Source organism: Prosopis cineraria, unplaced genomic scaffold (assembly GCF_029017545.1).
Source record: "Prosopis cineraria cultivar Desert tree isolate PC_DT_omini unplaced genomic scaffold, ASM2901754v1 PC12, whole genome shotgun sequence".
Taxonomy (NCBI): domain Eukaryota; kingdom Viridiplantae; phylum Streptophyta; class Magnoliopsida; order Fabales; family Fabaceae; genus Prosopis; species Prosopis cineraria.
This window is the reverse complement of record NW_026555343.1, coordinates 43545171-43570165: the sequence shown is the minus strand read 5'-3', so window position 1 is coordinate 43570165 and position 24995 is coordinate 43545171. Positions and strand designations below refer to the sequence as shown.

General features: G+C 35.7%; 2 protein-coding genes across 3 annotated transcripts; both read right to left on the bottom strand.

Annotated features, from left to right (window-relative positions):
- Positions 1-226: 226 nt before the first annotated feature.
- LOC129288059 (mediator of RNA polymerase II transcription subunit 12-like) lies at positions 227-15427 on the bottom strand. The gene is given in 15 exon segments (XM_054924382.1): positions 227-1060; positions 1378-1708; positions 2189-4768; positions 5958-6465; positions 6468-7043; positions 7046-8357; positions 8505-8855; positions 8964-9113; positions 9684-9791; positions 9947-10000; positions 10188-10256; positions 11731-11836; positions 12056-12115; positions 13362-13621; positions 15280-15427. Coding segments are annotated over 14 exon segments (6771 nt in total). The 5' UTR covers positions 13490-13621; positions 15280-15427; the 3' UTR covers positions 227-622.
- Positions 15428-17713: 2286 nt separating this feature from the next.
- Positions 17714-23614, bottom strand: LOC129288499 (uncharacterized). 2 transcript variants are annotated; one of them, XM_054925113.1, is made up of 6 exons: positions 22810-23614; positions 22044-22319; positions 19964-21583; positions 19708-19847; positions 19245-19428; positions 17714-18877 (listed from the first exon to the last, which is right to left on the bottom strand). In XM_054925113.1, exons 2-6 carry the CDS (start codon positions 22192-22194, stop codon positions 18228-18230), a joined length of 2745 nt encoding a protein of 914 aa, XP_054781088.1. In that variant the 5' UTR covers positions 22195-22319; positions 22810-23614; the 3' UTR covers positions 17714-18227. The 2 variants fall into 2 exon arrangements, with proteins under 2 accessions (XP_054781088.1, XP_054781089.1); XM_054925114.1 differs by lacking the exon at positions 22810-23614 and adding an exon at positions 22656-22792.
- Positions 23615-24995: the final 1381 nt, after the last annotated feature.

Sequence of the window (24995 nt, the reverse complement as noted above, 5' to 3'; positions counted from 1 at the left end):
ATTCCTATTTTTCAATTTCATTTCCTCGCCTAATACGGTTGACCGTTTAAAGTTAAAACTTAAATGGTTTAACAATATTAAATTTTAATTTATTCTTTAAAAAGTAACAGATCAAAATTTTTTAAAAAAAAATGAAACATGATAATATTATATCCTAAACATTTTGATGTAACCATAAAAGTGTTCGTCTTTACCTTTGATTCATGCATAATTTTCGAGATATATATATATATATATATAACGGTTTCTTCAAATCAAAACCTAACTTTATTTTCATTCTTATAACATGGATACCATGATCCAAACAGGACGTCAAATGAAAGTAAGCTTGGAAAAGCTATGCACCACTTGAATATATTTCTAGGATCAAATGGAGCAGAAACAACCATCCCCATCCCTGTAATCTATAAAAATAGGGGGAATATATATATACACCAAGCGAGCAAACCTGGAACCATGCCGGGAAATGCACGGTACAGATGGGGGTGATCTATGGGTTAGCAGTTAAACAGGGTGCAACTAATGGGGGATGAGCTGCTCAATAAAATAACAACGGAGAAGCGCACGCATGAACCGGCATCTTCATGCCAGTTCTCTTACTCGGAACCAAAGTATGTTAGAATCAGGTCTCATCATCCACAGCACCAAGGTAAGTAAGGTCTGTCCGTCTCACCCTTATTGCCCCTCTAAGCCAGCTAGTGGCCCGAAGATTAACATGGTCACCACTTCCCATAATAGCAGTCTTGCTCGCAGAGGAGCTCGATCCGGCCCCGTCTTCTAAAAGCATCCACGGGTCAACTTCAGAATCATTGACCTGTTGTTTTGACTTCCCGGACATGGTAGCTGAGGTTCTTGACAATGGAACTGGGTTTCTTGTGTTTGAACTAGTAGAGTTAGACATGTGTTTTGCAGAACTGGGTTGGAGAGAAACAAGAGCAGAAACTGGAACCGATGGCGGCTGGCAGGAGAGAGAACAGCGCATAGGGGGAACAAGTACTGGCATTGCGGCTTGGATACGCCACCGTATAGAGTCTTGCAGTTGCATATGGTCTAGGTCATGCTGTATCAGACAATAGATGATTAGATGGGCAAGAAGACCAAATTGTATTTCCTATATTCATATGAAGAATGACAGAAGAATGTCTGCACGAGAAATTTATATTCCATCTTCGTAGTTACCATATTTTCCCTTAAGCACCATATACGCTCACTTTGAAATAACCAAATTAGCAAGAAAATTATATAATGTCGTCTTAGTAACTTCATCCCAAGGCAATATCAAAAATATAGCTTCAGTATTGCCAAGTGCCAGCTCGAAAGGTTATATAGTAAATAAAAGGCAAAAGAGCCATTGATTCATAGGATGAGTGATAAGACCTGCAGAGTCTCCAGCAAATCTTGATCAAATCCGGGAATATCCCCAGTAGGTTCGTTGGTCGTCTTTGAAAAAACTGGCGACCTAAGCCAACTTGGAAGACAGCTACTCAATAATCCATGCAAAACAAGTAACATATGATCAAAGAGGCCCTCGACAGAAATATCTACAAGACCAGCAGAAGCTTTGGAAGGTGATTCCACCATCCTCTTCAACTGAGAATTGTGCAGGGCATTAACCGATATAGCTGCATCCTCATACACAACCTGGCTACCAAGGAGACGAAGAATTACAGAGGCAAGTGCATGTCTCAGGTTCCGAACAGCTCGCTCCCTGCAAAATTCAACATGGAACTCAGAAAAACTGTTGTAGTAATTATAGTTTGCAAAAGTTCTGCCAAGTAAAGACTATGCTTGAAATTCTAATGTGGCATACTTAAAAAGGTAAGTAAATCCCTTTGATACAACACCGCACACCTAGCATTACAAGTGCCAGCAGTCAAAACTCAAAACACAAAATGTCTTAATGCATCAAGTATACATTAGTTATAAAGAAAATGAAAGAAAAACTATAATGCACTTATCTCCGCTGTGGGTGCATTTCAAGGAAACTCAAAAGCTATCTAAATTAAAGGGCAATAAATGAAGTAAATGTACAAGCACAACTTCACAAACCTTTTTCCCCAATAAGTAACTATTGACACGTGTTCCAAGACAATCATTGTTAATGTATCCAGAATAAATAAATCTGTCTCCAAAACAATTTTTCTGTTTTGTTAAAGCACAGAAAGACTAAATTCTGATCGCATATTACCCCTCTGTGAAAAGAATGGGAAGAAATCTCATGATTAAATGCAAACGTAATGACATAGAAGCTCGTAAAGCAACAGGAGCAGGTGGAGAAGAATCAGTTGCAGCTGTTTGTCGTCTACTCAATCCAGGGCTGCCCCCTCTTCTAGTTTTGCGACTACTTACTTTATTAGTCTGACCTTCAATTCCAGAAGGAGCATTTCCTACTTTCTTGCTCACCCCATGAGTGATAGCAGGTATTTGTTGCTCAATACTATTCAACTGTTTGATCAAATCACTTGCAAATAAATTGCGAGTTTCATCAGAGCTTTGATCTATGCAAGGAATAATTAACTCAACAAAAGCTTTCTCAGTCACATGCAGCTGGTTTGTGCTTGACCTTTCCAAGTCAATCACTTGAGAGAAACCTTTTAAGCAACCTTTCAGCTCCACCCCACCTTCAACAACTTCTCCTTCAAAAGATGCAGCATCAAACTCCTTCTCCTCCCTGTTGGCCACCAGTTCAGTACAAGGACTACACCAACCCCAGGGCTCCCAGTATTGGGCCTTAACAGAAAGGCCTTTACTCTCAGCAATATTATGTAACCGTTGCCTAATGGTCTTCCGACCAAAAAGAACACCATGGCCAGCCAGGAACCATTTGGCTTGCAGCAACATTGAATCCTCTAGTGACCTCCCAAAAAGATGAATCAACTCTGAAAAAAGGGATGCAGCATCAGGTCTGACCAGTAACCTAGTGAGAATTATTGCAATAAAATTGTTCTCGTTCTCAGAAGCAGAAGCAGACTTCTCTGGATTGGGTGAGGACAACTGTATAGCATCAGCTAAGGACATATCAGATGCCTCTAGTTTGTCAACAAGAGCTTGTTCATTTAAAAGTAGCCTAAGTTCAACCCATTGCCAGTGAAATTTAGCAGGTTGCAGGTTATCTAAAACATGTACTATCTTATCCTGAAGCTTAGATTCACCATATCCAGAAATCTTGCTTCCATCATCCTGAGGAAACATATATTGTGGCATTTTACAATCAACCATTGCATTCAGAAAAAGCCTTGCACGAAGAGGAACAAATGCCTTGGATGTGAAATGCATATCTGAGCCATTCAACTCTAGCAAAGTTGCAAATTCAGCATCACTTGTATCTGAAGCCATAAAATCATAGAGACTTTGACTATCTCTCAAGCATACATCTCGAAAAGTTAAATGTTTTATTGTATCATTTATGGCAACAGATAGAGACTGATGAAGTTGATTCATGTCTTCACGGGCTACAACATTAGAATTCAAAAAGAAGGGCCACCACAGAACAAGAGCAAATATGGAATAGGCAGGTGGAAAAACTAAACTAAGAGGAAGCATATGTTGCATCCTTGAAAGTGCTATAATAGATGGTTCGCCCAAGAGTTCCACCACTAACCCATCATAGATGGTTCTGCAGTTCCCAACAAGCAATCTAAACCAATGGGCATAAACTTCAATAGAACTATCTACCTTGAAACCCCCAAATGATCGTGCATTTCCATTTGAGTTAGATCTCATGCTTCTTACAAACTGTGCTACATCCAGACCCTCCTTCAACCGGAGGACGGTTACTATTCTTTCCAGGCTGGAAACACCATATGTAACAGCACCAACAACAAGTGCAGAAACAGAAGCCGCGATTTTTGTTGATCTCCCAAATACAACTTTGCTCGAGTTGTTTACATGATCACTAGAAATATTAATACCAGTATCATGGGCTTCAGGAGACATTTGAGATTGAGCACGGGATGCTTTGCTAGGAGCAAAAACTCCAGCAAGAACAGTAGAAGCTTCTGTTGCAAGAGCAATCTCAAATACACGGCTTTGACGTTCTCCCAGAGCTTCCTTAAGTAGGCACAGACAAGTTACATGCATTCGTAGAATGCATCTTGCATAGTTCAGTGAACTTGTAGACAATGTTGTGCTTGAATGATTATTTCCAACTGAAAAATCAGGTATTTTTGCTATAGTTGGCCCCACACTACCAACAATGACAGAAACAGCAGAAGAGACTAGAGAGGGATCCCCTTCTTGAGCAGCACCGCCAGTCTGCCTTATGCAGTCAATTAAACCCATCACTATTTGTTGAGCAATTTGATATCCATTATCCCATTTTTCTATAGCAGGTGCTTTTGGTGCACCAGCAACGGGCTTTCTCTCCTTTCCAACAAGATAATGCAATGCCTCTTCTACATTACGTTGCACTAAGTCTCTCATGCCCAACCCTACTCTGGATAACCGGCCAACAGTTATCTTTTGACGGAGAAACTCATCAAGATCCTCAACTCCCTTGGGAACTCCAAGGGGAAACCCTAACTCTCCATCCACTGACCTTCCAAAATCAAGCTCAGAAGAAAGTCTTTTATCACTTGTTGCCTTAAAACTTTTCTCCCACTCAATGACACTAGCCACATTGCTATATTTTTTCAAAAAATAACGAGCAAATGCTACTGCTGCTGAACCTGAAATCCTTCCATTGGATCCCATAATGGCAGCCGTACGATTCATTGCAGCTGACAGAGCTTCAGGAACAAGGTCAGCTGCAGCAAGAATGTTCTCATACCTGCACCAAATGCAATGCAAGAAGGCAAGGTTCAAAAAATTACTTCAAATCCCAGATATCCAAGAAAGGACAGTCAAATGTAGCAAAAAGTATAGATGCAAAGAATACTCATAAAGCCTCAATGAAAAGATAAAGCTTAATCCCATGAAGTGAAGAGAGCATGAAAAGTCATACAAAGTCATGGACACATCACCAATGGTTCAGTAAACCAGAATGAACTAACCTGCTCATTTTCAAATTTCCAATTTTTCCTTTGTACTTCACAAAGATAAACATTCATGTTTTGAATCGGTAGAAAAAGGATTGCATTTGTACAAATCTCATTAGCTGTGGAATGCTATGCAGAATTTTATGGTATAGCCCTGGTTTATAACTTAGATGGCAAAGTTGTGGAGAAAAAGAAGCACTGACACAAAACAGCTTGCAAGCTGCTTTTTGAAGGAAAAGAATTATCAAAGAATAAATAGTATATAGCATAAAGCATAGAAATCTGGCAATAATTTAAAAAAAAATGAAAATCAATCATTTGATTCCCATAGTTTTGACTCAATTGAGACTCAATCCTTAAATTTTGACTCAGTGTGACTTAGTTTTTATAGTTTTAACCAATTAAAAATTGGTCCCTAACATTTAGAAAATAACTTTTAGTCTTCATAGTTTTATTTTCTAAAAAGTGAAGATTCATATTTTAAATGGTTAACACTACAAAGATGAGTTACACCAAATCAAAGTTCAGGAATTGAGTTTTAATTAAGCCAAAATTATTGGGACTGGGTGTCACAAAGTCAAAGTTCAAGAATCAAGTATTAATTTAATCAAAATTAAGGACCAAATGATTAATTTTTCTCAAAAAATCAAGAAACAAGTTATTGAAAGAGAAACAAAAACCATGTTAATTGACAAAAAAATAAAAAACCATATAGAAGAACAAAGGAAAAACACAATCATCAGTCCCTTTAGTTTCATTGGGCTTTGCTCTTAGTCATTGTAGTGTTTTTTTCCAATATTTTCAATCCCTATAATTTCAACAAGATTGGATAACGTTTATTACTGTCCCTTAAAAAAAAAAACAGATGTAAATGTAAAATCCAATAAAACTATAAAGATAAATGATTGTGCTTTCCCAAGAACAAAAAATTAATGTGGCACCAATTACAAACATAACTATTTAATTGAATTGAGTGCAAACCTTCTCAGTGATGATAACAAAAAAGCCTCTCCCACATTACAAACTTGGCTGTCCACATTACTTGGCATCACTGGTACATTCCTCCCACTATGAATTGTAAAGCTGGGGCTATTGAGAACCTTTGGCACCAACCAGAGAAGGAACTTGACTGCTAACACTAAATCATCAGAGATGTCCATCAGGTATAGTATAGTAGAGAGTTCATCCTCCCCAAGTTTCCACCGTATTGAGCTTCTATCATCAGCGACAGCAAAAGGCCGACCAGACTGGCCAATTGGACCAGCATTCTTTTCAGTCCCCTGAACTAGCTGCCTAACTTCATTCATCAACCAAATTGCTATTGCCCTTTTCTCAACAAAGCGAAGCCGTTTAAGATCCTTTCCAATTGAGACAATATCCTCACAGGAAATTGTTTGGATTCCATCCACTGACTTTGGCATATCACCATCCATTGCAGTTTTATGGTGAGGGCAACTTACCTTACTATGACATACATGGCTTGTTGATGCCCCTGGCTACCTTCAATTCTGGCAGCTGCCAGTTGAGCAAGACTATGGGTTTTACGAACAGTCTTATGCCGACTCCTAGTAAGTTGCTTGGTTGACTTCACTGGTTCATCAACTTTGAGAGACTCCAAGGATTTCATCCCCTTCATCCACCAAGCATCTTCTTCATCAGATAAAACTATTGAATGACCCTGAATAGATGAGTTTCTTTCCTCACTTATTTTTTGTCTCTTTGCCCTTCTACATTCTTCACACCCAAGTGTACCTTCCACAGGATCAACCTTGCTGGAAGGAGACAAAATAGCTCTGACACTTCCTTGAGATTCATACAATCCTGCATCACTCAAATCTGATAAACTGTTAGGCAGCTGTAATAGTACTGCGATGGCTGCTTTCAGTTCTTCAACATCTTTGTCATCCTTCTCACTTTTAGATGCAACAGTGCCAGAAAGATTAATCTTCAAATGAGAATCAATTTTCAATGAAGAAGCCCCGTCCTTTGTGGAAGATGGATCATGTCTTTGCTTCAATGAAGATGAAGAGGCAGTAGCATCATTACTCTGATCACTAAACGAAACAGAAGTATAAGCCGACGTTCATTCAAGTAAATTTGCAAGGCTCCCACGAGCTGTATTCCTTCAACAATCCCTGATTCTTCCAAAGCATTTTGTAAGAACCTACCAGGAAGCTGCCTCAAAATTCTATAGTGTCTCTTCCGTCTTTCCAAGTCAACAAAACTTACATTCATATCCATGATCCCACTAACAATTAGCTGCCGCACATATGCCAAGGGGTTAAAAATTCCAGCTCGAATGAGTTCCACTACGAATAGGTTTAAGCGATTGAGAGCTTCCCCTTTATGTACTGCATGCTGATCAATCCAACAAACTATGATATCATGCAAAGGACCTGGGCTTTCAAATACAACTGAAGAATTGGAACTTGAGCCAACATTTTTTGAACTAGGTTTTACTTTTGATATACTACACATAAAATTTCCAGTAGTGTGAAGATTTGAAGATTTTTTTAGTTTACTAATTCTGTTAATGCTTCCATTCTTTTGTCTTGATGAAACATGCATATCCCTCATCTTCATCTTTAGAAGTCTAACTGCTATATGCACCTGAGAAAGATCTTTCCTGCCTGTGAATTTTATATTACATGGAGGAGCGGTTCGAAAATCCCTGAAATCACATGTTACCCACTCACAAAGGAAAAACACTGAATTCATAAATGAAGAACTTATGGTCCCCACCCAACTCAATGATAACCTTAAGCAAGGGCTAACTTTTGCAGCCCAACCTTCAAACACAGTTCCATCACATTGATCATCAAAAAGGAGTTTATAGGCTAGGCATACATCACCCAGCACAAGAGATTTGTCCAAAGATTGTACAGCTTTAGCCAGACAATGACCTGTATGGCCTGAGTTTGCAGCCTTTGCAAGATGATGTGCATCCTTTTGAATGCATGAAATCATATGATCAAATGCCAATGATTGATATTGTGAATCAAATCCTTTACTTTTTAATAGACAGGGAACATCTTCTAAACAAATTTTTATCTTTCCTTCAACTTCAGATGCTTTTAGTGCAAAACTTCCATCATTTACTGAATGTGAAACAACCGAATATGGCAAAGGAAAGCAATCCAAAGCAACAAATGTATCTGGTGCTGCAAATATCAAATATCGGAGCATCTCAATCAGAGTACAAGTTGTATAAGCCCTCCGGGAATTATCTACAAGGTCTGATCCACCTGGAGCAGGATCACAGATGATTCGAAGAGCCATTCCAGCAAGATTACGTACATATGTTTGAGAAAGAACAACAGTTTCTAAAAAGCCATATATGACAGGCAATAGCAGCTGTAAAATCTCGAGGGATGCTTTTTCCTGAAAGTAGCAAAAATGGAAAAATTCAGAATTGGAGGCATGAAAATAAGAAAGGTAAAAAAGTGCTCCCTTTTCTTTTCGTAATCACATAAAATCAGTAGTATGGAAAAGAAAGTATTCAGAATAGCTAAAAGGTAACATCATTACCTTTAGTTGATTCAAAACCCAATCAATGACAAGAGAAGGAAGAACCAGGCCTTCAGCATGATGCCATTGCAGAAGCCGCACAACATACCACCATTTAAAATATACAGATGGCTCTCCGTTATCAGAAACTGATGATACAGGATCACCCCTGTGCTGCAACGATCCTGCGTGATGCACTTGCAGCGAACAGTCACGACTAGACTGGGTAGGATTAGAAGCATTTTTGGAGACAAATTCATCCAGAAGAGATTGCAAGTAATCAACAACATCTTTGGTCCAATTCTCAGAACGAGACAGCTGAGCCTTGTCAGCAGCAATCCCTGAAGAAATACTGGCAGAACCAGGCCGGACCTGCAAAATTCAACCATAATCTACCTTCCTATATTATATATATATATATAAAAAGTAACTTACGACTAAGATTTTTTAAAAAAATTGCTAATGGTAATGCATCTCTACCTGATTCAGGTAAGTAACTTTGATAAACCAAGTTGCCCTTAACAATGGCACATTATTCTTGATAAGAACTTCTAAAAGTAGTCTCTTTCTAAAACCATGAGGAACATGATCAGCCAAAGTGCATAACCGTTTGTGCTGCTGAGATAAGCCCTGTAAAAAATTTTTCGTGAGCATAAGTAGTGCTAGTAGCTCTAAAGGCACTGTCCCAAGACAATATTTTTTTAAAAAAATAAAAAGTATCATTAAAAAATTTCCTCAAGGGTTTAAGAGTCAAATTAACGAAATCAACAATAAGGTAATAAATTTGTTGTCAGAAATGACACTTCTGAATTCATGAATGGCTGATTAATGGAGTGTATATGCACCATATAGCCTGTACAGAACTAATCCTCATATAATTTATTCTGGACCCAATATTTTTATGCTTCCCTAACTTGGATCAAGACTAGAGTCTAGAACCATCTACCCAGAAGTACAACTAACTATTGCCCTTGGCTCATACACCTGATCAAGAACTTAAAGAATGAAATACCAATGGGATATAATTTTTACAAAAGGAAGTGATACAACAAATGAAGTCATATGATTTTCAATAGCACACTTCAATCTATTTCTTTCTCACCAAATTTAAAAGAAATAAAGACCAATGGGGCACAATTGCTGTAAAGGGAAGTTAGACAAAGACGAAAGCCATGGGAACAGGACTTCCACCAAGAATACCTCGATCCATTTTTTTCGAAAGTCTTCACCAGCCGGCCTTTGTTCAGGGAAGATACCAGACCTGTTGAGTTGTGATCCTGAAAGAGCCACTCCATAGACTTGACCAGCCTGTCGATAGCAAGAACTATAATGCAGATCAAAACCTTCATAACAAACTCAGATAGAGTAAAGCTAGAGCCCACTAAATTCAACAAAGCATGAGAAAACAAGCATGTCCCCAACCCCAAGCACAAAAAATAACAGACTGGAAAAGAAAATATCACCTTCCTCTTCTGAACACGAGTTTCATTAATTGCCCTTAGGCGTTTCTTAACAGCCTGGAAAGAAGACAAAGGTGTTCAACAACACTAGAAGTCTATAACAGCTTCCATGAATGCATATATATACGCACGCACACACACACATATATATAGAGAGAGAGAGTGTGTAGCGATCCCATGGCATGGTCATAAGAAACAAAAACAAATGGAATGGACCTAAATCTGAAAAGGATAAAGAAGTCACCTCTTTACAATTTAAAACAACCGCCTTGTTAAAATTTGAAACCTGAGTCAATGAAACTTCTCTAGCTTCCTGGCAAGCGCATAACGAAATGTAAAATCAGAAAACTGTAAATACCACAGAAGAGAACATACATCTGATCTAAAAGAAAATAACAGTTGATCTTCAACAATTTATCAAGGGCAGTAAATTTTAAAATGTATAAATGTTTGTACACTGTTTCAAGCACCATGAACAGTAGGAAATCCAAAATTAAAAGGGAAAAGATCAGATGTAAGACTGATTTCACTATTGGCATCGTACAAACAGATAAAATCTTATGGTGAGTTTACAATACCACTTGTAACCCAAGTCATATGGGCATCCCTAGCCAGAATCAAGCATATAATCAAAGAACAAAATGTAAATCTGTAAAAGAATGCAAAGAATCCAAATCCTGAATCCTTCAGTCCGGCAGAGAAGCATAAAAGGGAGCAAGAGTTTCCAGCATTAAAGCAAGTTCATCAACAAATCTGTCATTAAGATTTCTAGAAAATGAAAATTCCAAGAAAGGTTGATATAACTAGAGTTAACCATTTATTGTAAGAAAGCAACATGTAATTGAATAATGCCAAACAAAATTGAAAGGCGTTAATGTCCAAAATTTTATCAATACCCCATTGTGTATGATTGTGTACTAAAAATTGGCCAAAGCCAGAATGCAGTCCAAACTTAACAGACTCGTGAATTTGAAAATAATAATCATTAACCATGCATAAAATCTGCATGCCTAACACATGGCACCACACCAAACTGCTTTTAGATCAAGAGTTACATAGCCAGTTAGCCACTCCCTACAATTTGAATTAAGGAGTGCAAGTAAAAGAAGGATTAATAGGAGAAACAATGAAATGAAGAGACAGCATCAGAACTTTGTAAGTATTGAGATTGTAGCAGAGTTGTTCGAGAATCACATCAGCATAAAAGGAGAAGGAGATGATCATGATCATGATGAGTTTAAGTGCTACGTTAGAATCTAACCAGTTTCTTGTGGAAAAAAGAAAGGTATTGAATAAAAGAAAAGGCAAGGAAAAAAGATACAAAAAACCAATATATTATATAAAAGTAAAATTATAAACACTATAGTTCATTAATTTATTGATGTCACTGTTGATTTGTTTAACTTTACAACTTATCTTTAGGACTTTGTGTTGTTTAAAAGAAAAATTTAGCAACCTCTGCAGTTTTTGTATAATCACTACATAGTTTTTGGGCGATCTCTGTGCACTCTATACAATCTATGTGAAAATCTATGGGACTGATGCTACTTTTAAAAAATGTATATATATAACAAAAAGCCATGATATGGTTTTAGCGTGTCTCAAATAAATTCAACCAACAAAATGTTCCAATGAATGAGACAGCTTAAGAGAATCTCCCTCAAATCTCAAATCTTAGTGACAAAATCAATAAATTGATAAGTAGAGCCCAATCAATCAAAAGTTAAATCACCACTTCACATTATCTGATCTTCTTTCTACAACTGATATGAAACAAAAAGATCTACCTCAAGGCCCTCAACTGTTTCCCTATATCCAGATTGCACATAGTCTCTCGTCAGAGTCTCCTCAGGGCAATTTGGTGTTTGGGGAAAAAAGTCTGGTGACCCAAGTCTGAGATTAAAATAGTGTCATTTAATATTTTAATATGCAGCAAAAAAGACAATATCAATTTATCAACTACCTAGTTTTAAAACCCCGTTGGCATATTGCCTTTGAGTGACAAAAACAAGAAGCATGCAAATCTAAGCCCAAAGGAGGCCTTAGATGACCATTATTCAGGACAAAAAAACAACGGAGTCAAAAGCATGTGCCAGTATCAATTGGAAATACCTAGTGTTTAGAGGCTCTTTCTCACACTTCAACTTGTATGGGTTGAGCTGAGGTTGTCGTCTGTAAATACAAAACAATTTTATCAAGAGGGATTGGCAGAATCAAATTACTGATTTAGCATAAAATTAGCAACTGGCAATTTAAGTTACAAAACAAAAAAATTAAGGTTTCAAAGAGAAGGTATATTTGTTTTGAAATCCAATTCTTACATACAATTTCGTTGGATTAGAATATAGATTTCCACCCTCCAATCTCTCCAATCTAGTTTTATATCTAAAGCTCAGACCTACCTTTCAATGGTTCACACTACTTAGAAACTAAAAGCTTATGGTATGTAAGCATGAATTCCAAATTCTTCTTCATGAGGAGTAAAACTAAAACAATGCTTAAAAAAGAAAAGGGCAAATCATGGCCTAAAACACAGAAATAAGGACGGAAAATCATGGTCTAAAGAGTAGACCTACTTACACTTTTCTCTAATCTTGACCATTGAGATATGAATTATATAATTTCTCCAAATATGGAAGTTCAAAAGATGCTTTATGTTTTTCCAATCCAGTAACAGATGAAAGGAAGAGATCTTTCAGTTATGAACCGAGTTGGACAGGTGTTCCCCATGATGACAAAGTTACTTCATGTTAACATATTGTACTCTACCGTGAAGCCAAATTCAAGACTTAATGATGATCCCAATCTGATTATAAAATGCACTATAATGGGAGGCATTAAATTTAAAACCTCAAATCCTGCAAAGGTACTTGAACAGCCTTTTTTAGTCATGCCAGAAGGATCAATATTTACCTTCTTCCATCTTCCTTAATCCTAAGTACAATAATCTCACGAAAAATAGAAGGCATCATTTAGCAGGATCAAGATGAAAAATAGGTTCCCAACTTGAGCCGTATAGAACAGATGTAGGAAGCATGGGTAAGTCAATATCATTACTAAATCTCACTATCCATATATTATCTAGAGTGCATCATGTCTAACGCAACTTAGACATGGACAAAGCTCTTGTTTTCAAGTGTCAATGCTACATAACGGAAGAAACAGGAGCTTCACAATTCTGCATTCACCAATTTCTCACAACTAATACAATGTACAATGACAACAGCACCCAGATGATGGGCCGTTGTTAGTGGCTAGGCTACCACACATAAGAAACACATATTCCCCTTCTGACCACCAAAGAACATTGAAAATTAATAGATTAATAGAAAAGAAAGCTAAACCATATTAAAGTATTAGTTCGCTATAGGCAAAGGAGATTCTCAAGAGCATATTGGCTAGTAGGAAGTTCTCTTACCTTGAACTTACGGAATAGTTAGAAAACAAGGAAGATGAATCAGCTCTTCCAGTGTCCCTGACAGATTGTCTGCCCAGAGCACTGCTGCTAACTGCACCAGTGGAGCTGCCAGTATGATACCTTTGCATTGCCCCCAACAATTATCAGCATACTGCCCACAACATCAAAGCAATACAGGTAGCTGTGATGGCTAAACTGCATCATTGAAATGTCCGCCAGGTCATTTCCAAGTAAAGCCAACCAAGCAAGCCAAACAAATCCTTATCACCAAAAAGACAGTAGACATGGACAGGAGATTAATAACTGGATTAAAGCCAATATCCTCCTTGGGCATCAAATTTATGCAACATTGGACTTAAACTGCTGAAGGATATGTATGCATGTACAGAAATTTAGTGGGACAAACACTATATATGCCAAACATGTGACTTCACTCAAGGTGACAGTTTCATTGTAAGACTTGCATGACATGAGCCATTATGAAAGCTGGGAAACGATCATCCAAAAGGCGCACCCCAGGCACTGCATGAGCCCCAATGCAAACTAAAATTTTAAAATAGTATATAAGTTTAGTTTGCATAAAATATTTTTATGGATTATGAAAGAAATCAAAATCCAAACCTCCACACTGCATTTGAAACCTAGCTGAGGATCTATAGCAAATTAAAAACATGAACAAGTTCACAATTTCAGGTTCATGAATTTCGGAAAAAATGCAACACTCAAGCAGGGAAGCAATTGGAAAATTTTAGAAATATCCTGAAAAGCAAATAAATAGCATACTAGTTTCACCAAGATGATAAAAAGTGTTGTGAATAAATAAATAATGAAACATTGGATTTTTGAGATAGAGTATAATTATAGAAAGTTGAAACCTTTAGCGATCAATACTATTATTTTTATTTTTCTACACAAGAGTCACAACGAAATAAAGGGGGAGAGCGTATCAAAAAAATAATAATAATAAAGGGGAGAGAAGGCAAGGAGCATTCCGTTTAAAAATATAAAGCATTTTTAATCAAATATCACTCCCCAATAAAATAATTATCTACTTTTAAATTAACTCTATTTTTTCATATTCAACCTAATTAAACATCCTAGTATCCTACAATAAATATAAAATCATTATCAATAGGGACACTTTTTAAAAAAAGAAAATAATTATACCTCAAAAAACTAAAAATGCCTTACATTTTTTTATATTCAATTTCTTAAAAATTGCCTCATATTTTTTTTAAGAGAGGGAGTAGGTTTTTTGAAGTTGATAAAAATTGCGCTAAAATACAAACTTCTCGCCGAGTAATAAAAACTGCTACATTTCTTTATCTTCTACAACTGCGACATTTTATAATTCCAACCCATATTTATTATTATTAAGAAACAATAGAAAGCTGCATAGACTAATGAAATTACTTTCGATCGATAAGCTTACGCTTAAAACCTTAAAAGGAAATACCCTCATATTGTACTTTTTGGTATTCGAACTTAGGTCGCCAAGTAGTTCATGGCATGCTACCGTTTAAACTCACTTCTTAAAGAAGCTACAACATATGTGAGATAAATTGGCAACAACCCACCCATTGAATCATCCAAAAATTTGAACTAAACGTTAAAACCAAATTATATTCTAAATAATTCTAAACATAGTTTTGCGCAACCGTTTAAGTCATTTCTAATGCTAAACAATTGCCAATACATGAAGTTCAGAGCACGATCCGAAGCTAGAGTTTTTCGATAAATTATGATTTTTCAACTTCAAAAAATGATCGCGCGAGCTGAATATGAAGCTGAAAATTGGGACCCCTGACGTGAACAAAGCTAAAGTTTTTCATTGGCAATTCCGCAAATAAGCAAGGACCATCGAAAAACAAAATAATGGGCATAAAAATTGAACATCAAATCGAAAATTGGTGCGTACTTGAGAAGAAAATTTTAAACTTCGAGAGAAAAAGTCCGCAAAGCGCTGTGTTATAGAGAGAATGTAAGAGAGATGCGAAGAAGAAAGAAGAAAGGTCTCAAGCTATGAGTGCTTTGACTCTTGATGTTTGCTGGTGATGACGCCGATGCCTCAGTTGCTTCCTGTGATGGAATAAAGGCCAAGGAAGAAGGGATCTTATTAAAAATATTCTTTCCTGCCAAATTATAAAATATTGTTAAAAAAAATTTTACTCATTGATAAAATTTATTAAATATATTTTATAATTTTATTTTTTAAAATAAAAATATAAATTTTTAAAAATACTCTTTAATTAATATTTTATTAATAAAAAATATTAAAAAAAATATATTAAAAAAGAAATGTTAAAAAAATATTATTAATAAAATTTTATTTTTATTAAAGTATTTTATATTTTAAAAAGTTAAATTTTTTTTAAAAATGTATTATAATTTAGAATGGAGGGAATATTAAATTTCACTTCATCCGATTCCTCTTCTGCCCTCACGACCCTGATATTGTTAAGCGTAAACTTTGGGGATAATTGGATTTTAGTGGGGCTAAGAATGTCAAAAAGGGTTATATAATCATTATTTCCAGTTTTTTAAAAATAAATGAAGATGGAGATGGAAATGTTAGGAAGAGCAGAACAAGAAGGAGAATGTTGTTGGAGTCCTGCGTGCTGATGACAGGCAGTATCGACATCTTTCTATTGAGACGAAAAGAAAATTGGAGGACTTGGAACTGAAAATACGAAAAAGACAAATTGGTGTGAGCCAGTTGTTTGCATAATGCTCAGGTCCCTTCCCTCCCCGGCTTGGCCCCTAGAAAAACTTGTCTTAATTCTATTCAACATATGTGGTGCGGTCATAGTGTTACAAATTCTACGACTCATTTGTAAATAAAAACTACAATTAAAATTTTATCCTTTAAATTTATATAAAATTTTAAATTAATTTTTTAATTATATAAAGTATCTTTTTAATTTTCAAATCCTAACAATGTTAATTTTAAATTATTATTTTCTGTGCCAATCATCATTATTTAAAAATATTGAACTTAATATGTTAATATTTAATAATAATTTATTAACATTTAAAAATTTAATGTATAAATTTTTTGTGATGAAATTAATGGTGTTAAAATAAAATGACTAAAAAAACACCATATAAAATTAAGATACTAAAATAAAATTTTATGTAAAGTTAAAGTGTTAAGCTAAGGTAAAAAGAATATTTTTAATTTACTTCACTATATTTTTTTTATTTGATGGATGATGGATCATTTGCCATTTTCCAAGTTAAGTATCACGGAACCAGTGAAAATATTAATTCCAGGTTTATTGGTTCGAATGATAGATGAATCAGTATAATTTTATTAATTAATTATATAGCGTCATTTTATATACGAAATTTAAAAAATAATTTTATATATTTCATTACTGATTATACATGAAAACAAAGCCAACCATAGCATTATATATATTTATATTCAACAGATTTGTTAATTTAAAATTTGAGTTCAAACACCACACTCACCATCATCCATAGCTGTCCATATCAAGGGATGCCATAGTTGTACAAAATTTAGTTATTTTAATTAAAAAGAGGGTATAAATGTTAATTTTATTAGTTAAATACTTGCTTATAAGAGTACAAGGCGTCCTGTTGTAGGAGTGTAAGTTTGAAATTCGGTCTAAGCCTCCCAAGTTCTGCACGCCTATGCACGCGGTGTACATATGTTTTATTTAAATAATGTTTACATCACATTATATTATTGTGCTCTATTATTAACAACTAATTTTTTTGAATAAATCATTTATCCAAAAAATCACATAAATAACTTTCTTAGTAGCTCTACAAAAAATATGATCTGGTAACTTTTAAAATGATAGTAATTTGACTAAATTTATACAATCCATCCTAAGAATCTATATCAATTCGACCAAGTCCTTCCTTTTTTCCAAAAAAAGATCTTGACTCTATATAAAAAGTATGGAGGGGAAATATCAAGAGTGATTAAGAGTTTTATCAAATGGTTTGTCCGGTAATAACTCGGTAAGCTTTTTTGTTAGCAAGAAGATTCCTGTGCCAAATCAAGGGACAAGCCATCTCATCATTTTTTTTTTTTTTTATATTCTAGGCCAAGCTATCTTATAATGTTTTACCTCTCAAATTGTAAATTGCTTGATAAATATATTTAACTAATGAGAAACATGTTAGATTTTAGAAGATTCCGACGAAGGATTGTATGAAAACTGAAAAGTGTTACGTTATATCGATGGCCAAAGTTGAAGTATTTCCGATACATGCGTTTGCTAAAAGCAATTATGTAAGCCGCCAAAACCTGCAGTTAACATAATGTTCCAATATTCTGGCAATGAACTGACTTTATTATTTCCCTCAGAAACTGCATCAAGCTGAACTCAGAATTCATTATTTCCAAACTTGCACCGTTAAACCACAAAAGGATAACAAAAAAGGCATATACAAGGATACCATTGAAAAAAAAAAAATTATCACACACCGCCAGCTCAACAAATCAAACACTACAAAATCTAAAACCGGAAACCTTAGTCCCTCACAGGGTAACTGAAGCACACACTGAAAACAAAAACAAAAAATTACTCTGTGACTGTAAACAACTAAAAGGAAACAAGCCTTGAAGCTTTGCTGGAAGCAATTGCTACTGGTTTTCTGTTTACTTGCAACGCAAGGTAGCTTATTTGATGGTCCTCGCCCGGATTATTCTTCAGATATTAGTATAGTCAAATATAGCAAAGATCAACACTGTCAGCTGCCCCAAAGAAGATTATCAGTCACCAGCAACATCACCTATTATATCTCCATTTCCCCATATGCATGATAACTTTCCTCTCACCTCGGTCAGATTTAACAGGGTCGTATAAACAAATGCAAGTCAGTTGGTTTTTACACGTTGATGCTGCTCTCCTTGTCCTTCGCTTCATATAGAGTCTCAAAACATGTACTTTCTAGGTTTTTTCTTAGACAGCTCAGTATTGTGTCTTCCATCAGTTCTGCAAGAATGGCTTCACTCATCTCAAAGCCAACTTGCTCAGCATCAAATCGAAGGTCCATCCATGCTCCACTTCTTGCCATGTCTTTCCTAACAATTTGGTCCAAAGTATGTGGAGGGGATAAAGGAAGTAAATGCCAGCACACTCCTTCCCAGACTTTAAGAGTAACACTTTTCATATACGGGGCCGGTCTTATGTTGCTAGGTCTTACAAATGATACACAAGGCGAGACACCAAAGTAATACTGGCAAACCTCCATTAGAACTTCATTGACACAATCGAAGAGGAGTTTCTGGTCATGGCATGGCTGGTTTGAGAAAACCTCTATCTGATCAGACAACGATGGATCTAATATCTGGTCCGAGGAAACACATCTCATCCACAACTGATCTCTACTGAAGCCAGAGGCATGCAGGATTGCTTTAATATAGTCAAATATCAACTTGTTTTCTTCAACACACTGCTTTTGTCTATCTATTTGATCCAACTGTAAAGAGTCATGTTCTTCAAATTGAATTTGTATTGGCTGTAGTTGGATTTTACCTGAATATCATGAACGAATATCATGTCACCTTAAATTAAAATCAGCATGATTAATAAAAGGGTGTTTCCTGCCATGAATGTTTTAAGATGAATGGTAAGATTTTCAAAATCAGTTTTCAACCTTTTCCAGATGCAGGGAAAAGAAAAGGACAAGAATATGCGAGAAAAAAAATCTCGACACCATTCTGGATTTGTTTGAAATAACGTGGGACTTAAAGAACCCTAGTAACCAGCATGCCGTTTTCAACATCTACTCAGAGAGTTAGATTGTTGGAATTACTTTGATTCCAGGTTCTAATTTATAGAAAAACAGCTTAAAGAAAATTTTTCTAAGGATCCATCATGGTTCTGATGCTTGATAACCTACCAAGTCGAAACCTGGTGCTTTCAGGGCTGATGTCATCCTCAGGGAATACTGTATCGAGAACAGATACAGGACTGGGCCGCCCAACTATTTCCGCACCACTTTCTAGCTCTTCATTTTTTTTAGTAGTAGAAGAGTGAGTAGGAGATGACAGCGGAGATGGTGGTTGGTTCTCTACTGATACATCCTGTGAAAGAGCAAACGATATTTTAATATTCAATCTTACATCTGCCAGGGCATCATTTCAACAAAAAGGCTAAGCTGTAAAATTATAGAAGGGCTCCTAAGAAATGCTTGGAGTCCTTTATTACTTAGTTTTACCAAATTTCCAACGTAGTGATCAATTAACCCTGAAAATCAATGATCTAGATGAAAATTCAACCAATCACGAGCATTTTTAATCAAGATGACAGGGTGAACAACACAATACTGATTAGATATCATATGGAACATCAAGAGACGTAACCTGATTCAAGCATTGAGAATGTCCTGCATCATCTGAGAGTTCAGTAGAGATCTCACAAATTTGGGCGTTTTCCACATCCAAATCCACTGGTTCAGAGGAAGATTCCAAAACATTTATTTCTTTACGAGATTCTACATTACCTGCCCAAAAACATTATTAAAGGCTAAACATTGAAGGAAAAAAAAAATATATGTTCCAAACTACCGAAGTGTATTGTAACATCTATCACTGCAACCATATAGTTTGAGCATAATACCTTCTTGAACCATCTCATCTCCATTAGGACAACAGGTTGCATCTGCTTTAGCATCATGAATAAGGTCATCTGTGGAAGTCAGCTCTAATTTATTGTCTTGTACTTTAATATCAAAGGAATCATCACAGACGCTAGGCTGCTTCTTTGGACTGCTTGTTTCCTTCTCCAAATGATCCATAATGGGGGATTGCCGGGAAGACAACAATCTTGTCCGTGCAGTCATAAATTGATGCTCCCAGTCACGTCCAGGACTACCAAGGGGAGACAAATTGTACTCAGGAAGAGATAGAATTCTACCAAGGTTTTTGGAAACCTTCCTACCTGAAAAGTCCATGTTCTCATCTTCATTGCCTAGCATTTCACAGAGATGTTTCTTAGCCTCAACGTATATGTTAGAAACCCTTTGTTTGGGATAATTACCATTTTCATGTTCCAATACCACTTCCAAGTCTCTCAATGTGCCATTCTTGTCTCCTTTCTTCTCAACAAAGGCCGGCCTTGCCATTTTTTCAATGAAAAAATGGTCTTTATTAGGAGATTTCATTCCAGAATTGTCTTTCCCAATGGTTTTGCTGCCTTTCCCCTTATTTTGAGATTCAGCAGCAGTTTTTTTCGAAATCTTCTCAGGGTTTCCATCTCTCTCCTTTCCCATGGCATGTTTTAACTTCTTTTTTATCTCTGTAAGAGAAAAATGTGAACCAACTCTCACAGAAGAACTTTCATAAGAATCTAAGGGTGGTAAAAGCTTGGTTCCAGCTTGGGAATCCTGAAAGCCCATTGGTCCAGGTTTCAGAAAAACAATCCTATTCGAGGACTCAGCATTCACATTTCCACTTGTTTGATCTTTAACTCGAGACTTCACCATTTTCCTGAAGAAGTTACGCTGCCTGTGGTTGACAATCTGTCTACTCTGTTTCAAACTATCTGGGTCATGTTCAGAAAAGTTGGAGGCAGTGACTGAACAGTGTTCTTTATCATCTGACACCTGAGTATCGATCAACTGTTGAACATATTTTAACAAAAGTGAATTTGGATCTCGTAGAAGCCTCAAAAACAATTCCTTATCTGAACTTAAAATTTGAAGTGCATCCATAAATTCATGGGAGCAAAGGAATTTTCTAGCTTTTGCAAGATCTTTTCCATCCAATGTCATCTGATTCAGAAATTCAAGGATTGCACACCTCGCTTCATTTTCAGCTATAACACGCTTCTGGTTTGATTGTTCAGTTACTTCACCACCACCAAGGTCATGCACTACAGAGAAAGCACTTTTCATATTACTAAAATCCTCCAATACCTTTTCTAAGTCAAGATTACTTTTAGACTGTTGCCTTGAATGCTGACTAGGTGAGAGTTCTGATTTCAAGGTTTTATCTGAATTTAAATCATGGGTGTCCGGATCATAGCTTTTCTTACGAGATTTCTTTTTTCTTCCAGGATCTATCTTCAAGGTGTCTTCATAGCATAATCTAGACTCTCTTGATTTTACTTCTGCATTAACTGCATCCTTGTCAATGAACATGTCTTCTTCCATGAGTTTTTTTACACTAGGCTTACCAGCCTCACAATGTTCATCCAAATTGGTGAACATGTCGAACTTATTTTTTGAATGTACAGAACCTGTAGAAAAAAAATGAAATTCAAATTACTTATGGAGTTCAATTCCGCATGACATCAAACCTCTCTCTCTCTCTCTCTCTCTCTCTCTCTCTCTCTCACACACACATTCTTAAAAGCAGAACATATTTAAGTGAAAAATTTCTGCCCAGAATTGCTTTAGAAAAATTGTTCAAATTGCAGAGATCAGTCATGGTGCAATCACTTTTGAAACTGAATGTTGCTCTAGGAAAAATGGGCAATATAGCGCGAAGTTCCCAGCAAATAATACTTCATAGTTTCTTCAGCAGTTCAACAGAAAAAAAAAATACATGTTATGTATGTAGCATACAAACACTCTTGGTTAGGATATAGATCTGTGTGGACAAGCGAACTTGTCAACTTGGAAACACCAATCTAAACATTAAACACAGTCCATACCAAAAAAAAATATATATATATATATTAAAATCACAGTTCTTACCAAAAGCGTTCTTGTTGACACGCCTCTTATCAGCAATTAACTTCTGAGCAGCACGGCCATGGCGAAAATCAAACATACTAATAAAGCCCCACATACAGCCTGAATGATCTTTCTCATACCTCACAGAGCGTCTTTGTGACTTCTTTGCCATGATGATTAGGTACTCTTGACTAGCTTCGTTTCCTCTTTTCCTCTTCCCTAAGGGCTTGTACGTAGTTTTGCCCTTAGTTTGCAAATGATCTTCCAAAACAGATCACCAGTATGGTATGGCACAACCTGGTTTGATGAACAAAATAATGAAGTAAATAAATGCAGGTGGGGATAATAAAATCATGAATCAACACTCCTTCTAATGCCCCAAAAGTCCAAAACTATAGCTCATGAACAGCAATTCTAACATTGGGGACCAGGTGAAGAAAAAAATGCCAGCGTAGTGAAAAAATATCTGTATGGTAACAAATTTGGTAATCAACTCATGCGGAGAAATTGGCCACATGCGGACAAGATTTGAACTAGCTCAGGCAGCTGATCTTCTCAATCATTCATCAACTCCTCAGAAATTTGGGTTTTTAAGGGAAAGTGGTAAAAGAGTGAACCAGACTAAGTGGTTACCTCTCAATCAGAGGACAGAAGAATCATCAGAAAAATAAAACTTCTGAAATGATAAGTACAAATCAGAGATTTTTCTCCCTCCTGATTTTGACTCAAACATGGTGAAGTAAGTAGTAAAAGAAGAAGATGCATCTTGAAGAGTTAGTCCGCTTACAAAGCATCATGGAATTCTAATTTCAGTCCCTCAAGTTTCCCAGTTGAGTGAAGCACACGATGTTGTAGCTTCGTTCGGAGGAGAAGGTATCAAAACCTTCTTTCATGCACATGTTTTACCCTCTTGTTTAAGTTCGTCAATTCTCCGGGAAAGCTGAAAATTCCGGATGAACTTCAAAGAAAAGATCTATCAAAACCACTATATTGTCTTGGAGGCTTCAGCTTTTTTGATTGACAATGAGTTACAGATTCACGGCTCAGAAATTCTTCTCCCTCTTGATTTAAAACATCAAAAGTCTGATAATTACAGCGAAAGTTTGATACTCCAAAAAAGCTTGGCCTAACATGTTAAATCCAAATCCCATCACGAATTCTGACCAACTGAATCAGTTCAATCACTGAAGAAGCATAGAGCATCCAAATTCCAGTGACTAGCAATGCATCAGATGTAACTTTGTGATTATGTTCAAAAAGTAATCCCAGAATGTATCATTCAATTCTTTGCCAATGCCATTTCACCGAGATATACAATACTCCCCAATCTAGCACCGAACAGGCCATCAGGAAACTGCCATGTGAAGTGCCCGAATGACTATCGCTTGTTTGGATAATGTTGGTAAGAAACTGGCTGCCAATTTTACCAGAAAAACGAGACTTTTTGGCAATGGGTATCTTTTTCACAACCGAAAGAAGAAGAAAAGGGTTGCCTCGCACCGACCCAAGTTGTTTTCTAATGCGGAATTTCTGATACGGGCAGCCATTGAAGACTCAGAAAAGTGGAAGGAGCAGAGAAAGAAAGGAGAGAGAATGGGTGGAGGGAGGGAGGGAGGGAGAGTTTTACTATGCCGAAGTGCCGAACGCTCAGGAACTAGTGGGGCTCACTGTGGCTGAACAATTCCAGTTAAATAAAACTTAATTAAATTGTCCGATCAATTTGATGAAAATCATAAAATATTGATTCAATCTGATCGAATATTTAGACGTTCAGTTCAAGCGGATCAACTAACTCGTAATTTTATTTATTGAAAAGTTCAACTTCAATATCAGTCATGCTTCATGACTTTTTTTCCCCTTACGCTAGCTCGAATCTTGTCGTGTTTGTAGGTGAGTTTAATTTAAAATCATGTTAAAAATAAATTAGTTTATATTGAAGAAATATTTAATCTTAGATTTTCTGAGAGATTTCATTGACTAGTTTAGATTGAATCAATATTTAAGTTATATTTTGCGAGAGATTTGATTGATTTAATTTTGAGTAATATTTGAATTGATATATTTAATTTAAATTTTTACATTTGAAATCTTGTGTTTTATATTTCATATTTAAAATTCATACATTTAAATTTTTTCATTTGGGTGGTTTAAAAAATTTTAAATGAAAAAAAATAAATTAATATTCAAAATAAAAATAAAAAATAAAAAATGATGAATTCATTTACATTTTTTTAATTAACAATAGATAAGAAAAGATGCAAATCATGTAAATATTTAATTTGAAACGCGAAGACAACAAAATGTTGGAAGTGATTAAACTTTTAAATAAATATAGTGTAAAAGAAATTTATGGGATTTAAATAAGAGATTTGATTTAAATTCAAATTCTTACATCCAAACATAGCATTAACAAATTTGAGTTTTGCTTTTGAAATTATAGATAATTAATTGAGAGAAATATATGAACCCACTTCATAAAAATTTTTCTATTCATATCAATGAAGGTTGGATCTTGCCAAAAGGATTAATCAATTACAACACAATAAATTAATATTTAAATTTTTATTACCAAATGTGTTAATATTTAATATCCGACCATATCATAAAAAGGATTACTTTCAATAAAAAAAATATTTGTGAGGAATAAAAGAAATTGTCTATTCATCAATATATAATATTGGGAAATAAAGAATGAATACATGTAAATAATGATAAAATATAAATATCACACGTATGGCATAACTATTATTTTATTATATTTAATTTACTTTTGTAGCTGGCTTTCCCTCGCTAAAGTGTTGCCCAAAAAAAAGGTAAGAGAATGGGAGAGGATTAAGGTGGACGCCACTGCAAACAAAAGCCATGCTTCTTAAAAAAAAAACAAAAAACAAAAACAAAAACAAAAAAGTACAGAAATATTGTTCTTTTTAAGTTTGAGATAAAGCAATTATCAAGACAACACAATGGAAAACT

Bases quoted from the DNA above. Each gene is read 5' to 3' on its own strand.
- LOC129288499 (XM_054925113.1), bottom strand. From the start codon at position 22,194: ATGGCAAAGAAGTCACAAAGACGCTCTGTGAGGTATGAGAAAGATCAT. The intron at 19,429-19,707 runs GTTACGTCTCTT...GCTCTTTCACAG, and splicing joins ATTCTCAATGCTTGAATCAG to GATGTATCAGTAGAGAACCA. The intron at 18,878-19,244 runs GTAGGTTATCAA...CATGATATTCAG, and splicing joins AAGCACCAGGTTTCGACTTG to GTAAAATCCAACTACAGCCA.